Source organism: Hippoglossus hippoglossus, chromosome 24, assembly GCF_009819705.1.
Source record: "Hippoglossus hippoglossus isolate fHipHip1 chromosome 24, fHipHip1.pri, whole genome shotgun sequence".
NCBI lineage: Eukaryota > Metazoa > Chordata > Actinopteri > Pleuronectiformes > Pleuronectidae > Hippoglossus > Hippoglossus hippoglossus.
This window is the reverse complement of record NC_047174.1, coordinates 14091199-14109274: the sequence shown is the minus strand read 5'-3', so window position 1 is coordinate 14109274 and position 18076 is coordinate 14091199. Positions and strand designations below refer to the sequence as shown.

General features: G+C 44.3%; 1 protein-coding gene across 5 annotated transcripts in view; it reads right to left on the bottom strand.

Annotated features, from left to right (window-relative positions):
• The window catches only part of LOC117758140 (kelch-like protein 29), a 226329-nt gene that overhangs the window by 65176 nt on the left and 143077 nt on the right, over positions 1 to 18076 (bottom strand). For all 5 annotated transcript variants that reach the window (XM_034579550.1, XM_034579549.1, XM_034579548.1 and 2 more), the window contains 3 exons: positions 11855 to 12051; positions 9095 to 9207; positions 6922 to 7068 (listed from right to left, as the gene is read on the bottom strand). In XM_034579550.1, coding sequence (XP_034435441.1) covers positions 6922 to 7068; positions 9095 to 9207; positions 11855 to 12051 — 457 coding nt within the window. The remainder of the gene's footprint in view (positions 1 to 6921; positions 7069 to 9094; positions 9208 to 11854; positions 12052 to 18076) is intronic.

The window sequence follows — 18076 nt, the reverse complement described above, 5'->3', positions numbered from 1 at the left end:
GTGCATGCCTCTGGTGCACGCCATTATGAATGGTATGCTAAAAGGGTTCGATTGTTATTTTGTCTACGTGTGACATGAACCAGGTAAATGAGAATACTCACTAAACCCAGGCTAATGAGTGACGTGCGTGCACTCAGCAGACGAGAGCGGGCGGAATACATCTGACTCCCATTTCTTTCCATTTCCGACGAGCTCTCAAGCAGCCACTCACTCATGCACAGGCACGCAGAGGGAATGTGAGCGCCGTCTCACCAGGCGAATGGTGTGACCTGTCATTTTCATCTTCTCGCCCACTCATCCAAGCGATCTGTGTATACTTTTAACACGTAATGGATTTGAATCATAAAAGCTACAGCACAGATGGAGAGATACAGAACCTATTGTGCATAAAAAAAAAACAGGTTATGATCTTTTCTCATACTTAATAAAAAGCAGATGGAAAGTTTCTGCAGGAGCCTGACGACATATGGAGATGCTACTTTTAAGCTGGTCCGCCAACACACACTTTTTCCCTCTCTTCCGTTCTCCTTGGAGTTTTTAATGACAAGTCCATATGTTTATCAGCTTGCACTCTAATATGCAACCCGTATAACACCTTGTGACTTCCCCTCTCGAATGCTGTTGCACACTGACCAAGTGCACAGACACACCATGTCGACACCCTCAGCGGTAGCAGATGCACATGCTCTGCAGCCCCGGTCAGATTGCATCTACTGCTAAACCCACAGGGAAAATGATGCTGCACAGCCAAACAAAACATTACTCTTTTCTTATTCTTACACACACTCGCACACACACTGGATCAGAATGGGTTGAAAGGCAGGAAGGCAGGGATAATGTGTCTAACTGGGAGCCTCTCAAACCTGTCAGAGGAAGCAGAGAAACCGCCAGGAGGCCGCCATCCGCTAACACAGATGACAAATGTCCATAGTGCATTTCCCATTCCACCACTGTCAACGAAGACTAGCGCCTCTTAGTGTGTGTTAGTGTGTGTGTGTGTGTGTGTGTGTGTGTGTGTGTGTGTGTGTGTGTGTGTGTGTGTGTGTGTGTGTGTGACATTCAGTGCCACAGCGGCATCAAATAAATGACACATGGATTGTCGTATCTATCTGCTTTGCTCTGAGTAGATAGGAGTGTGTGTCTGCTTTAGTGTGAAAAATGGACGACCTGCTGCTCAAAACACAGCACTGAATGTCAAAATTAAAAAAAATAAAACACACAAACACACACTCACTCACGCACTGAGTCACGCGTGTGTGTTCAATAGGGCTTGTGCCCATGTTTAGCCTCACGTCGCTAACAAACCCACTCAGCTGAAATGACCACGGCTCAGTGTGCCTTTTGAGCGAGCGCAGGTTTTCTGTGTGAAAACACATGCTCGTGCTTTTTTTCCTGGTAACACATCATGGATGAGTAAAATATGCTCTTGCAAATGGCACTTCATTTGGGTTCAAGAGATGCTTTGCTGTACATGGTTTTTTTGTTTGTTTTTTTTGCGCTTGCATGACTATGGCTGCGCATCAGCCAGAGGGACGGCTGGACGGGGGATGGAGGGAGATGTAGCGAACGACAGACGCTGACTGCTGCCCTGAGCGACCACTGACAGGTGCAATGTGGTCTCCTCTGAGCCTTATTTCAGCGTGATTTCATCCAGAGAGGAAGAAACTAAAAACGTTGTTCTGCTCTTTTAATTCAAAATATATTTGGAAGAAAGACCTCTTGCTGTAACATAAAACTTTCTGGCTTGTTTGTCAACTCACTGAATCGTAAACTCTGTATTTCGCCTTTGTTAAGTATATTTTTATTATTCCTCATGAACCTTGGGAGAGCTGAAGATCGCTTCCTTTGAAAAGACTGTGTAATTTGTTTGTTCTCCATGCACCGTATCACTCATGCAACTCTTTTGTGTTTTTAAGAGAGCTCAGAGGAAATGAGATGCCTTCGACTTGCTCCGGAAATGCAGCCGCCAGGGTTGAGTAGCTGTGGTTCAACTGGCTGCACACATCAGGACTGAGTGCGCTTTGGGACGACAAAGGACACAGATGAGAACGGAGGTCCGGGGCCCACTGGCTTGCATCAGATCCCGTCCACTCTCTAATACACAAGTAGTGCTCGCGCTGATGTACAAGTGATTCCCACTCTTGTGTGAACGTTTGAGTACAGCGTGCTCGTGTCCCAGTGTGTGTGTGTGTGTGTTGGAGAGAAAGAGACAAAGTGAAAAGGAGGCAGAGATGCAGAAGGAAAAGCGGCGACTCGCTCGCTGCATCAATCTCCATTGCCGGGCTGTGTCTCGTCAAGAGCGGCGTATTTGTCACAGTTCATGCTGGCGGTGGCCTGCGTCGCATTCATCCCCACTGAACACTTTCTCTTTCCTCTTCAGAGATGATTGTTGTGACATGAAGCTCCTCATCTCAGAAAAAAAAACCAATTAACCTTTTTTCTTTAAAGGGGCGTGCGATCAGGAAAAGTGTCTGTTTTGAACTTGGAGCTTAAAAAGAAAATCGCTAAATTTAAAGTGAAAGGGTCAGTCGTGGTTTTGAAGGTAAATGAATCGTAAAACAGCGATACTCAGTTTATATCCCTCAACAGCCTCAAAGCAGTTTTTGTCCTTTGATAATTTTGCACTCTAACTACATAATGATGGCATCATTTGTTCTGGGAAAATGATTTTATTCTTCTTAATGAGTATTGGAGGGGAAATAAAAGAATCACATCACCATAATAGCAGAATGAATTGTACAAAAATCCCCAAATTCATAACTAGAAAAACCGTAAGCATATGAAATAATACCTTTGACTGCATTAATTGGGCTTGGGAGCCAGAAATGTTAGGGCAGGCCATTGTTATTTCTGATGAGTGGACAGTGGGCCCTTGCTAATGGCAGCGGTGGCCTTTTTTATCATGAAAATACACCATTAACTCTCCTTTTTAGCTGTTCCATTAGCTGGCCACTTTCCAAAGAGCCAATTAATCTGCCTCTTTTGTCAGGTTAAGTCACCTGGCAAGATAGGATCCTTTATGAAATATGTTGAAATGAGGCGTAATGGAGGTCCTATTCAGGGATTTGGCAGAGACGGGCCTGTTATAATTGGAGCCGTGTGTCTGGGAGGTGTCCCCAACAAAAGACGGGGAGAAATGAAGGACAGGTCGCTCTGTGTCAGCACCTTCAGAGAGAAAACACGACGCAGGGAACTCTTTTTACAGCCTAATGTTTATGTGACTTATGGGAGCAGTGTGCTGAAAATTCAGTGAGGAGGGTGATTTAGTCTCAAATGTACAAAGCAGCAGTATCTCTGTGTTTAGAGGTTATATCTGCATCAATCTTGGAGCCCATTGGCTATTGTCTGATGACGAATGACCCTTTATGGGAACAGAAAGGGAGTTTCTGGGGAGTTTTGGGGAGTTACGGCCGCAGGCACCACCCCTTCTCCTTTCAGCTTTTGACTTGTTAGTCTTAGTTATTATCCTTTTGCTGTCAGACCTGATTGGAGTCGGACTCTCAATTCAAGATGCTCCAATCAAGACTGAGATATTAAAAGCTGCATTTTATAAAACAGGACAGGTATTAATAAAAAAAAACTGATTTGCAAATCTTACTAGAATCGAGCTTTGTCTAGAAACACTGGGAGCAGAATTGCTGTTATGCTATTTTTCAGGAAGTTATATGAATTTCAGTTGTAGACACTGGATATCCGGGCCAAGACTCCGTCCTCCAATGCGGCGTACACACTTTACAGTCCGACTAATCCACAAGATTTTATGTTTCTACATATTAAACAACAAACACTTTTTGCAGGTGTTTCAGGTCCAGGCAACATTTAGGCAAAGTTCTGTTAACAGCTATCTGCATATAAATGGGAATAAAATAAAAAGCTGACGCATGTTCCACCTCTTTTGGTCTCCACACGGACTGTGATCGGCTAAACTAGAATCCAGAAGCCTTCTCCCCCAAAATCTCATCCCTTGCCAACAGATTCTGCATATTCACGAGCACAATCTGTTTATAGAGAGTATAGGTACATTATATATATATACAGTATATATATAATTTATCCTAGGGCTGCTTTTTTTTTTAAATAACAAAAAACTGTGAGATTCCCCTCAGCATTACCCATTTTTCTCTAAATATAGAAACAGATGTATACAGATGCTTGCAGGGCAGCAAACCTTCAATGATACTCAATCAAAAAAAAACCTGTAATGGCTGTCGTCTTTCATTCAGTGACTTTGTGTCTCATAGCAAACCATTATTAACACTCCAATGCTCTTCCTCTGTCTCTGAGCGATGTCCGGGCCCCGTTTCCTGGTGCCATTGGATGTTAGTGACAGCATACCGGAGAGAGAAAATTGCATATTATTTACCCAGCGCCTTCAATATGCCACTTTTCCACTCTGTAGCCTGCAGCTTACAACCCACAGCGCATGCACAGACACACAAACGCACAAAGACCCACATAAACGCACACGCTCCGACGAATGAAAACGCATACAAACTTAGCTCAAGGCTTCAAGCTTTTCCCCCCGTGTTGCCTGAGCTCTTCGGCAGCGCTGTGACATTCTGCCCTGACATGTCATTAAAAAGTGTCACAGTTTCTGGGGGAGTGATTTCCGCTGCTCTCTGCCTCCGAACGGGCAGATGGGATGGAGGCGAGGGAGCATGGGAGTGATGAGCTGGTGGTGGGCCATGCATGTAAAGTCAGCCCTTAGGATCGCATGACCTTCTCCTGTGGCATGAGGCAAGCAGTCTATCCTCTCCCTGCCGTCCTCCTCTCCTGCTCTCTCTGCCGGAACCAGGCCCTGCTAGTTGTTTCTTTATTCTTTTTTTCCGGTCACACATGGGCAGGAGAGTTGGGCTTGACCGAGAGCTCAATCGCATCTCCGCTCCCTGGATGTCATGCCTCTGCGCAGGAGCACAAACCACTGGATATCAGATTAGAACACAGTGGCTCTTTCTCTCCATTCCACTTTTCTTCATTTCTCGCCACCGCTTTCTCTTCTCTCAATCACTCCACGGCTATTTCTGTCTTTCTGTCTCGCTCTGCTTCTTTCTCTCGCTCCGACTCTCTTCCCACCCCTCCTTCTTCTCCTTCCCTCTCCCTCTCTTTGGAGACGGGGTGACTCTGTGTCTCTTCTCAGGAACCAGTGCGGCAGGTTGTTCAGACAACCGGGAAAATGTTCCATTTCTTTTCTTTTTTTCTCTCTACTCCATCAGAGTAACTCACCTCTGCACCTCTCCATTAGAGTGTGTGATTGCGGGAGTCCACTGAACTGAGCTGGCTGGAGGCTTTCCCCCCCCCCACACGGATGACAGGGATCGTATGTTCTCCTGAAAGCTGCGCACCGGCCTTCTCGTGGCTCCATGTGACTTTGCAGGGCCACCGTGTCAAATTTTCCCATCAGTCCCCACACAAAGTCCAATTTGAGTGGATTTGTCCCGAGGAGAGATTGATACCCATGTCAAACAAACCTTCTATATTGTTTCTCTCTTATTTAAAAGCTGCATTGGGACATGCACTGATCTCCAGCCGGCCCCCCCTAGTAGAAACATGATGTGAGAACACAGATTCTCCAGAGGATTCACGGTGAGCAAGTGGGTGCACTGATGCCATTTCTAACACACGACAGATGCAATGATGAAAAAACGACGACAATACAAATGTGTCACGATGAAACAGAGGAGTCATACAAGTAGAAAACGCAGATGAAGACGACGAGATTCGAGAGGTTTTGGTGACACCGGCCGACGCTGATGTTGATGTGCTGTGATCTCCGCAGTGGAATTTATACGTTACGTCCTGTCTTCTGCAAACTCCAGAGAAAGTTGGGATACAATTGCGCAGAAATTCTCCGGCGTTCATGTCTGAAAATGGCTTAAGTGAAGAACCCCTTTATCTTATTTCTGACAAGCATCGCCGTCAGCTTCCTGCAGTTTGTTCTTCAGCTTTGTCCGACACTTAATACCTGCCAGATGGATTTCACTATAATCTCAGAGCGCCACGTATCAAAGGATAAACGCTAAATGTTTAATCCGAAAGGTGAAAAATTCAAATATTGATGGATGTACCCCATAAAAGTTGGCGCCGATAAAGTAACATTGATTGCAGAGGTCTGCGCCGAACCTGATTCCGCTGATATAAGGCTGCTTCCCTCACTTGCTGCTTGATGAGAAGACATTACTCTGAGTGAGTGACTCTTACAGTGATGGACTGGTGTAATTTATCTGATAATCATCTCACCTCCATTTTTAAACAGCTATAAAATACTTTAAAATCGTCAGTTTCAAATTCATGGGGTTTTGTGACTGAATCCATAAAAGATCCTCAGGACCCGAGGCTTTCGCCCGCCAGATGGACATCCGTCTGCAGCGCTGCGTCTATTTACCTTTTCATAAATGCTGACCTTGAGGCTTATTGATTCCACATTTCTTTAAAATTTTACCTGCAGTATGTGTCAATACCCATCTCGGCGATATGACCTTAGATCGTGATTAACAGTCAGCAGGAGTACAATTAAACACCTGTGAGGTGGACAGAAGAAGAAAGGGGGCTGTGTCTTTTTGTTGGTTATTTTCATGCGGTACAAACAAATGAAGTGAAACTAAGAATAGAGCACATTCTGAGGGCAAAGCGCTCCTGGGATTATCAACCACTGCTGCGTTTGGCTGCAATCCGAAACACAAAGCTGATGAACACTACCTACGATACAGTGAGGAGTAACTCCTCTTGTTTTTCATGTTGTGCAGTTCTCGGGGGCCGACAGCGAGGGTCGATGCAACAACTAAAGTAATACGGCTCTGCAGACGTACAGTATCTGTACTGTCAGTGGTAACAAGGGCTTTATCGTACTTTTTCATCCCATGATACACCTGCAGTGTGTGCTCAGACAATTCACAAACACACTCATCACTCTTTCTTTATTACCTGCGATCTGGAGTTGGGGTCTTGTTTGATCCATCTGACGATCGTCTCATAAACCAGCTCCTCCGCCTTTGTGTTTAGACTGTCATTGGACAGATAGGCCACCAGGTCCTCCTTGGAAACACTCAGAATCTCCTCCTGTCCTGCAACCTGACGGGTCGTGGAGGACAAAATCACCAGTCAGTTAAATTGCAGTGTCTCATTTACTACATTCAGTGTTTCCCATCGATTATCGAGACTGTGGCAGGCCGCAATATTCTAATTTGTCCCGACACAGTTTTATAATGAACAAAAAAAAGTTTAAAACGTTTTTACACTCATAAAAATAGCACGCTCATTTGCACTACCACGAGCTATCAAGTGCTATGGTCCATAATGTTTTTACCATCCACGCAGACAGTCAAACCTTGTAGTTTGAGCTACGGTTGTAGCATGCAATTGCAGTTTTTCTCTCATTCCACAACTTATCGATCCCTGGTACCTAGTGTCAGTACCCATCACTCAGAATCTGTTGCGCGCGAGTGTGACTTCCCTGCGTGTGTATGTACACATTTGTGTGCATGCGTGTTCACCCCTGTTATCACCACAGATTTAATTAGTTCTTTGGGAAATGCCGACTTCAATAATGTGATTTCTGATATTTCCTCGTTTCCCTACTGATGTGGTTTTCTTTCATGAACCGTAGTCTTTCTTTGCTCGAGTTGATTACTGCCAATCAAAGCTCAGTTTTGCTGCTTTGATTTGAAAGATTACAAGAGTTACATTTTCAGAAGTATGCCAATCATCTGTATTTCCAAGAGTTTGTTTGGAAGATCCGTACCAATGTTCAGTAAGCAGGAAGCTCCAGCCGTATATATCTAACTTATCCCTTTGTACAAAAACAGAAATGTAACAAAGCCAAAGAGAGACTTATGTGTTGCAGCTACTGGTTTACTAATTCACTACTCCGTCTATAGAGCGAGAAATCAATTCAGATTTGTCTCTCGCTCTATAGATCGCTTTATAACTCCAGAGTGCTGGAGAGCAATTTTCTGTCCTACGTGGTTTCATGTTATCGAAATTCCTCGTCAGCTACAGGCAAATGTCTTTGCATTGTCTCTGTGTGTTTTGTGTCTTTGTGTATATTCTTTTCATCAGCCTATCTAACAGCGGCATGGCAACAAGTGGAAAGTGCAGTTAGTCGCACACAGTACAGTACATTGTGCTCCTACAGTAAATGACCTTATATCTGGTGAAAGCTTTTACCCGAGCGAAGCCTTTTAATTTTGCTATTGAACAAACAGATCCATGCATTTGCTAGATTGAATTTAAAATATGCAACATCTAATGCACTTCGTCAATGTTACATGTTACATGTAAAACTGATTAGTTCAGTGGGGTAGAAAATATTCTCCTGTGCAGTGTAAAGCAAGTCTCACAAAATGATGTTCAAGCAAAACAAGTCATTTTTATGGTGTTATCTCTATAATGGTGAAGACTTTCGAATCATTACCTCCACCAAAGACACCATTCTCTGTTTGTTTAGGTTTGTTTGTTTGTTTGTTTGTAAGCAACATTACGCAAAAGCTACTGGACAGATTACCAGTAAACAGTATTTTGGTGAAAATCCAGAAATTCAAATTTCTAAGCTTTATGTTATTTATGTCTTTCTTATTCCTTATCACAAACAGTAAATGGTATTTTCATTTGACACAGTGTTCTTTACAATCTTTGCAAGGCACACTAAGTGTTAGTGCTGACACTACACTGCAGGTCCAAGGACAGCACAAGAGTAGACGGCCTGAAGAGCTTGCCACTACTCAGCTCAGTTTCCCTTCATGTAAGTGATGTGATGAGTCCATCTGCATGTTCCAAATTAAATCTCAGAAAGACCCGTGTTGACTTTGCTCTTTATTCAACACAAATTCCCACCACATCAGCTTTCAACATTGCAGTTTTTGATCCTTCATTTCATTCTTTCATTCATGGATCTTGATTAAAAAAATCCAGTATATTTAGACGACTGATATCTATAAGTGTGCATAGTTTGGTGCAGTTTGATTGAATTCTACCTAATGGCAGAGGCACGTGCTCTACTGAGTGCCATTCTAGTTTTCTAGTCTTACTCACTCGTAATTTATTTCAACTTCAACTTTGTTCCACAGAAAAAAACATGAAATAATGAATCTCTACGTACCTCAGGGAAGTTCTGCAGTGCAAAAGCTTTGGCCATGTTGTGGAGCTCCGTGCAACTCATGGCTTCGGCCATGGCCAGCACTCCGAGACAGTTAGCTGCAGTCAACTGTTTCTCTAAAGTTGATGAACAAGGTCCAAGAGACAGAAAGAAAGACAGAGGGGACGGACAAAGCAAAACATGAAAAATCAGACATTGGCAGATTGATTAAGACGGGTGAAAAAAAATTCTGACATCCATAAAAAGATCACAGACATAGAAAGCTACAGGGACAGAAAGAGTGACTGCTGGTGGCGCAGAGCCGTAGCCTAACGGGGGGTGTATCTGCCTGAGACTAAAGGAGAACAAGTATAATAACTCAAAAAAGCTCCGGGGACAAACAACAAGGGGAATCGATCGCTCACAGCCCAGGCAAGGTGCTGGATGGCAGGGAGCGGGATTTGGGATTAGTGGGGCCACTTTAAATAAGTCCTGTCAGATCTCGGGGTATACTAAACACACACAGACACACACACAGACACACACACACACACACACACACACACACACACACACACACACACACACACACACACACACACACACACACACACACACACACACACACACACACAGTGGTTGTGTAGTTTCATAGTAAATATAAAACTACCCGCGTGGCCAGGCCAGCGGGGAGAAGGCTTACGCAACCGTCTGTGATTTCTTGTAAGGATGCTGCTTTTAAGGTTGTGTGTCTGTAATTTTAGTTTTTTAACGCACATCGCCATTCATCAAAGGAAAACTTGCTGGTTCTCTGCCACACACACACACACAAACACCCACACACACACACACATTAACTCACAGATCGACTGGCTCAGTGGCCACTAAAAGAGGCCTGATTAAACAATAGCCATCAGAGCGGAAGCGACGCCAGGTCTTTTATCACTGAAGACAGAGTCTTAGAGTCTTCCCTAAACTAATATCAGCCAATAAAGGTCACCTAACATCTGCAGGATCACAACTAAACAAAGGCCAAAGCAGAGAACAAATAAACGCTGGTTTCACGCTGCACCAGAGTCGGGGGCGGAGGAGGTTAGTGGCAAAACAAAGGGCTGTTTGAAAATGTCCCTCTGAAATGCCGTTTGTGGATATGAAGAGTTATTACACCGTGTGAGTGCACGCTTGTATATGCGCTTTATGTTGCATATTCCTTTCATCACTTTCTTCAATGCAATGCAGAAGAGTTTGTAATTAAATTTGCTGGATAAAAGCGCGAGTCCACTCAGATGTACGGAGATGCAGGGCATGTAAAATGAATATTAGGTAGAGTCACTAAAAATATGTGAAAAGCTTCTCATCGCGGTAATAAGAGTTGAAGTGTGGAGCATGTCGCCAATTCACCTCCAGATAATAGATAATAAAAAGCAATCACGGTTCCTCACTGAGCAGCGGTCACACAATAAATGACAGTTTGTGTTTGTTTGAATCTGAGGTTGTGTGAGAAAAAGTAGGTCATGGAGATGTTTGCTGTTTCTTCTGTGTGTATTTGTTACAAACTTCAATAATTTCTGACACCGTATCAATTTTTCTGCTCAAGGACGCACGCCCGCGCCCGTATCTCTCTCGTTCTAATGCGCCGAAATGTCATGTACCTTGTCGAGGAAGAATGGATTGACGTCTCCCTGGCGATGAAGTCTACTAATGGTTTCCCTGTTTTCCATGTTTCTTTTCTTTTTTTAGGTTCCCAAATCGAGAAAAACAAATCAATAACGTGGACTGCTGCTTTTCTTTTACTTTCTTTTCACTCCCTTTCTCGTCGCTGACCTTTTTCGCCAACATGCACTTCCCTTGTGTTACCAATACAACAAAACAACTTAGTAAATGGGATGCAAAACCTGACATTTGCAGCTTTTTGGTCGCCCGACCCACTAAAATCTGGAACATGCCATTTGTGCTTCACGTGACCTCCTGCAGGCCCCCTCCCCCCTTTGCTCCACTTTCCATACCTTGTCGAAGCATCAAGGGAGAGTATCAATCTGTTTTGCTATTTTTCAATTCCATCACGGTTCAGGCCAGAGGATTTGACATTTAAGTGACAATTGTTCCCTGACCTTTTTATAAATCTGCCCCCCGCGCTCGGTCCTGCCCGCTGGGACGAGTTCAGAGGCACCGTGCCTGACTGAGAACGTACTCACACAGCTGCTGGCTTTGGAAACATGAGAGACCGGAGCGTGATGGGCTTAAGTAAGGGAGGTAAATTAAGGTTCTGCCTAAGAAACTCTGCAAGTGTGAGTGTGTGTATTGATGATGCGTGACAGTGCATGAAAACACACAAAACTGTTGATACTACACTCAGCAGGGAAGGTTGCATTGGGATATAATGATGTAATAATCATGAATACTAGTTGACATAAACATTGCACTCACATACACACACACACACACAAGTTTGCACAGCTATCTTATTAGGACTTTGCATTGACTCCCTTTCATTGTGGACGGCATTACCCAAATCCTTATCCCTGACCTTAACTGCTTAACCTTAAATGCCCCTATATAACACTAAGTTAAGTGTTTTTAACCCAACCTAACATTAACCATGACCAAACCTCGCCTAACCTTAACCTAACCACAATTCAAATCTTACCCCTAAACTTAACCAGGAGCTCAGAAATGAAATTTTTTGCCCATACATGTAACAAAAATGAGTATACACACACACACACACACACACACACACACACACACACACACACACACACACACTTTCTGAGCCACACCTACCTAGGAAGGACACACAGACTTTACAGAAGGTGTTGAACTGGAACTTGTTGGCGGCCTCCAGCAGCGTCTTGGCGTTGGCCGAGTCGATGACCAGGGATCCCGTGTAGACGAACTCAAGCAGCAGCTCCAGCACGTCGGCGCTGATGTTGCTCATGTTCAGCTCCAGCGTCTCCCCGCTCCTCGTCTCCCCCGAAGACCTGGGTCAACCAATCACGGCAGAGACAGAGGGGTTAGAGGAATCGCGGGGAAGGAAATCGAGGAAACAGAACAGAAAAGAAGATAGGGACACAGATACGTGTACGCTACATACAACACCTATAACACACCTTGGCCAGTACGAGTGAGGAGAAAATAAGAGAATCATTACACAATAAGATAAGAACATAATGTGAAAAGGGGACAGAAACAGAACTTTGGATGGTTTCTACTTTTCTATGGGACTAGCACATTTGCAACTATAGTGCTGCATCTGAAACAAAATGTCCCCTCTGAACAAGGATTAGGCAAACAGGAGTTATTACTTTGTTTCAACAGGCATGCTTAGTACACGTGTGTTTACATGTATGCATAGTTGTAGAGGTGGACATGCATACATGGCAGAGTACGTTGGAGCCATCAGACAGAAAAACAGAGAGAAAGAGAAAAGGGACGTCACAGTTCGTAACGCTGACATGTGATAGGATGAAAATGACGCGTGTGGCACTGGAGGGCCCTCGCTGAACCTACGCCGCTGCCGTGTGGGTTGCTGGGTATCGAAGCAATGCATCCACTCCCGCTGGCGAGGCGGAGTGAGAGGTGCCAGGGAGTGTTTGGATGAGCAAATTAAATAGAATACGATATCCCTCCCTAATGCAGAGAGTGGGATATGCGGGGAGCTGCTTTCAGAGCCGGGCCGCGTTGTGACTTCACCGGGATCAAATGGCCGAGATTAGTTCACATGCAGGGTTCCCCCCCGGGGAGGTATGAGAGCGTTAAATAACACCTCGCCACCCATGTTTAATGTCCCATGTGAAACAATAATCCACTCAAGGGCAAAATAAATGGAATCAAAGCCCAGCAGTACACATGCCCCCACTACTTTGTCTCTCCTCCCGTGGCTACGGACATCAACAATATGAAAAGTACTCTACATTAAGATGGATGGAAGCTGTTTGCTTCTGTCAGTCATGGCGGCACAATGATAATGCTCTGCCTTTTTTTCTCTCTCTCTCACTCCCTGCCTGTGTGTGTGTGTGTGTGTGTGTGTGTGTGTGTGTGTCTTTTACTTCTCTGCTGGAGACAGTTTGTGGGATTAGAAATCATGACAGACAGTCAGCATTTAGTGAGACACGGGACAGCAAAACAAACAAGATGAGACAGGTAGACGAAATGGTTAGAGTGACGACGAGAAGAGGAGGGGAGAGGGAGGTGGAGCAAAAAGGAAGGGAGGGAGGGGGGGGGCAGGGTGAGACGGTTCTTCCACAGGGAGCCAGCAGCCATCCTTCTGAGGGAGGGGTTGGGTTGTTCCATGACTGTGCCTTGGTCTTTTAAATAAGAGATGTCCCCGCCCACCCCCGAGAGAAACAAAAACCACCATCACACCTAAAGGGAGCCTTTGTCCCCGCCGCAATACTCATCAGTAGCCTGTAGTGTATGAACTGAGACATTAGTTGTCATTTAAAGCGCACTCAGGAGGTGAGAGGGGGGAGAAGGACATCCAAAAAAAAATAAGATAAAATAAAAGACAATGGCGTTTGTCTCTGGATGGACATTGGCTGGAAAAACCAAGGCAGTTACTCTTTTTCCTCCTGCAAAGCAAAAAGCCACACAGTGTTATTGCCCCTTTTTCCGCACAAAGCCCTGCAGTGGGGGCAGGTAGTAAGACAAGAAGAAGGGAAGGGAGAGGGGGGAGTGCTGTTCAGGGTTAAAGTGATGGAGGGAGGCGGGGGAGAAAAGATGGGGGAGAAAGGGCTAAAAATATAAAGAAGAGCATGCTCATCAACCTGGTCAATTAGTGCAATTGGAAGCGGCTCAAGTGGTAGTCTGTTTTGTCTGAGCACTTGTGTTATGGTAATGACTTTTTTCTAGAGCTACTTAAAGAGGTGGATATTTATGCTGCATCTGATTGCAGACTCCAAATTTAAATAGTGAAAGAGGGAGGAAGGGAAGACAGAGGACAGAGAGAGAGAGCGAGAGAGAGAGAGAGAGAGAGAGAGAGAGAGAGAGAGAGAGAGAGAGAGAGGCCGAGGGGGGAAAGAAAAAGATGGGCACACTCAGGCAAAGAGATTTGTTTGTGAACCAACCACTTACTCAAGAGGAAGTCTTAAAATCAGCAGAGACTGTCAAAAATGGTGGTGAGCAGAGGGAGAGAGGAAGGAGGGGAGCAGCATGAGACACATACACACACGCACACACACACATACACACACACGCACACAAACACAAGCTCACCCTTCCTAATACATCCCTCAACCTAAAAAAAGCCCATTTTACAAGCGATACTTTTAGCTTTCTCTTACAAGACCATTTTTTTCTCCGTGGAAGTAGATTCGCTATATACGAAGACATGTTAAGATGGACGGTTACTCCGATGCAAAGCCTACGTTTTCTGGGCCAAAATAGGTTTGTATTTACATCCCCTGTCACAACATAAATCAGGAATAAATTATAAAAAATAAACGCACATAATGTGTGAGCTCCGTCAGTGTCGGGACTCAAGTTTTTGCTTGCGTTTGCGTTCCAGTAATGAGGCCACGTTACAGCGTCAGGTACGAGAGTGATGCTGAGGTTCTTTTGGCTGGAAAGAGCCTGGTTTGTGTCAGACACACTCTAAAAGGACAAAGAGGACAGGATGACAGGTGGAGAGTTTAAAAGCCCGAAGCTGTGTCCTAGTGTGAGCCGAGGGCCATCAACGTGAGAGGGGGGGGGGGGAAGAAATGTGGACTTTGGTTTGACAGAACTCTTGATTGAAAAACTTGAAAAACTTTACCTAAAAGTTTATTTTGAGGAGTGATGGCAGAGCAAAATGCACAAGCCAATGTGAATATGGATGTGAAGCTTCGTTATTAAAGGGCCAGTTCAATGACAAATAAGAAAATGTGTTAGAAAAAGTGTTTTATTTGACTAATGGGGGTCAACCAGGAATTCAATTTCTGGTTCTTTATTGGTATCACTAATAAAAATAAACAATCCAGAGCTAAATTTCCTTTGAGAAAATAATGGATAACATCATTTCTAAAAACAATTTTTCTTCCAAAGAAATGATCTGTCTGAAAATAGTAGACAGTGTCTATATAGTAGAAAGTGTATACATATATATATAGCAAAAAAATTATACACGATAAGAAATCTTTTATTATTTGATTTCTATAATTATAGTGCCTTAATCTGGTAAAAATTTGAGTTTAAAGAACCAAAATAAAATAAAAAAATTAATTATAGTTACTACATCATCAAGGCAGGTTTTTTTGGGGACTGGATCTCCTAACATAACAACTAACAACAACAAAAGATTTGCGACAGCAGGACTCGATTCTTTGAAAACCTCTTTTCTTGAAACTCGAAATTCTAAGAGAATTTGGGTGTGTAGAAAACATGTTTTGTGATTTGGATGAGCTGACCCTTTAAAGTCAGCCAATCAGAACATATCGTCTAATTGAAATCCCAGAGGAGTATTACAGTGTCTTTTGTCTCCCTGGAGGTAACAACAGAGGGCTGAGCAGTGCTCACAGGGCTCAGCTGCAGAGTTCACACAGGGCCTGCACTGTAATGGGCTTAAACATAGCTCCCTGCCCATCTTATAACACTCTCTGGCTCACAGGCACAGTGAAAGCCATGAGTTGACAGAGGGGGAAGAAGGGAGGAAAAACAAATGGCATGAAAGCATGTGTCAGGACTGCTGAAAGATTTTTACATTACTGATGCAGTGGCCATAAATTAAATGCCTGCGGAGCACACTTATTTGAAAATCCCGAGGGGTAAAATGGAATTACCGGAGATGATCTGTCTCCCTGCTCTGTGCATCGGTCCTTTAAAGGGTAGGGTAATAGGTTTTTGGGTGGGGGCAAGGGCAGACGTGTGCGCACATTTCGGAGAGGCATTACATTCTTCAGGTACCGTGGGCTGAGCTGGCTGGTTGAATGAACATATACTTTAGGGGAGGCCTGAATATTTTAGGTGAGCGTAGGCAGCGGAGGAGAACACCTAAAAGAGGGAGGCAGACATTGGAGGATTATGTTGGAAAAGCGAGGATTTAAAATTTGCCAGATAAGCAAAAATTTGAAAATGCATGTGTTTTATTTTTTACCCTTTTATATATTCTATTCTATATTTTTTATTCACGCAGGAAAGTCCCTTTGTGATACAAAATCTCCTCTGCCGGTGAGTCCTTGTCAAGATGGGCTACAAAATGTGATTAAAAGGAATTTGAACAAATTTTCATAATTACTTTGTCATTCTATGCTGCTACATGTTGGCTCTTCTCCAATAAGGCCTTTAATTTCGTGAGTGAGTCATTGGGTTGGCATGTGTGTGTGCTCTTGTACAGCTATCTTTGTGAGGACCAGTCTGAGCCGACAACCTACAGTGAGGACATTTTGGCCGGTGCTCAGTTTCTGACCCCCCTCTAATGGACTGTTTAGGGGTAAGGGCTAGGTTTTAGGGATAGGTTTAGGTTAGGTTAAGGGTTAATGTTAGGCATTTAGTTTGGAGGGTAAGGGTAAGGGGCTAGGGAATGCATTATGCCAATGGCTGTCCTCACTAAGATAGAAGTACAAACGTGTGTGTGTGTGTGTGCCCGTGTGTGTGTAGGTCAGGGAAAATAAGTGTGATGTGCACTCCCTCACCCTCCAGTATTACATCTCTACTTTTACTCTGACTAATGGCAGCCTGCCTGGATAACACATGAGAATTATGTCCCTCCATCTTTCGTGTTCGCACGCACGCACAAGCATGCACACAATCATACACACACAAAGTAAAACGTGTAGACGCTTCATATCTAATACATTTGCACACACACATTTCCAGAGAAAAAGAGGATGGTTGAGGGAAAGCTGGGGCCACACACACACACACACACACACACACACACACACACACACACACACACACACACACACACACACACACACACACACACACACACACACACACACACACACACACACACACACACACACACACACACACACACACACACACACACAGGTGGTTTACAGTGGGCTGACAGGGCCTCTAAACAGCAGTGAACCCCTCCTGAATGAAATGGGCGAGGGAGAGTGGGTACCGAACATATAAAGAGATGAAGTCTTGCTCTCTCTCTCTCTCTTTCTATGTCTCTGCGTCTCTTATGTGACCTTATAAAGATGTGGACGGCAGCGAGCCACCGGCAGCGTCACCGTAACTCATTGAAAAAGTGACCAGGATGGCACACGAGAGGCCTTTGGTAGTCCTCGCTTCTGTCTAACCAAGCTTGTGACACTCCGCCTGACAGCGAACGCCTCTCAGCTACGACCAAAACGCTCTCCTCCTCTCCTGTCCCCCCCCCCGTACGCTCGTTACTGACATTTATTCCCACGTCTCTGTCCTTCTCTTGTCAACTTCTCACCGCTGTCCATTTCTAACACACCTCTCATTTCCATAAAGTCAGGGCGCCACATTCTCTCTAATATCAACAGCCATCACTGTGGAGGGTGCAGCGTTAGCATAATGCTGATGATCGTGACTTCATTAAATCGACGCCGAGACGCCTCCCAAAATTAACAATTAGTATAACAAATCCATCAGATATTCTCCAGTGCGGAGTCGAATGAGAACATTTCTATTTTAGACATAATCTCGTGAAAAACGACGGCGTTATGATAATAAATCAAAGCAGTTTTACAATTAATTAACCAATTAATGAGAATTTGCTCTGTTAAACTGTCAAATTAAACAAGAAAAATCTGACTGTGTAGGCAGCAGCAGGCATGAAGATGAGCTTGATGAAACTCCGACCACTCCTCTGGGAGCTGCGGTGTCTTTCAGGAGCCCCGTCTTCACGCATTAACAATTTGGCGACTGTACTTCCCGGATAAGAGGCAGAGACGAGACAATCTGATGGACAGGTTGACCAGCACGGGGGCTTCAATTCTGTCCAAAGCCGCTCGAGTCTCTCAGGAAGCTTCTCTGCTTTTGTCAAGGTCAAAGGAAGACCGAGCGTCTCGTTTTTTATTCACGGGCGCTACGAGTATTGCTGTCATG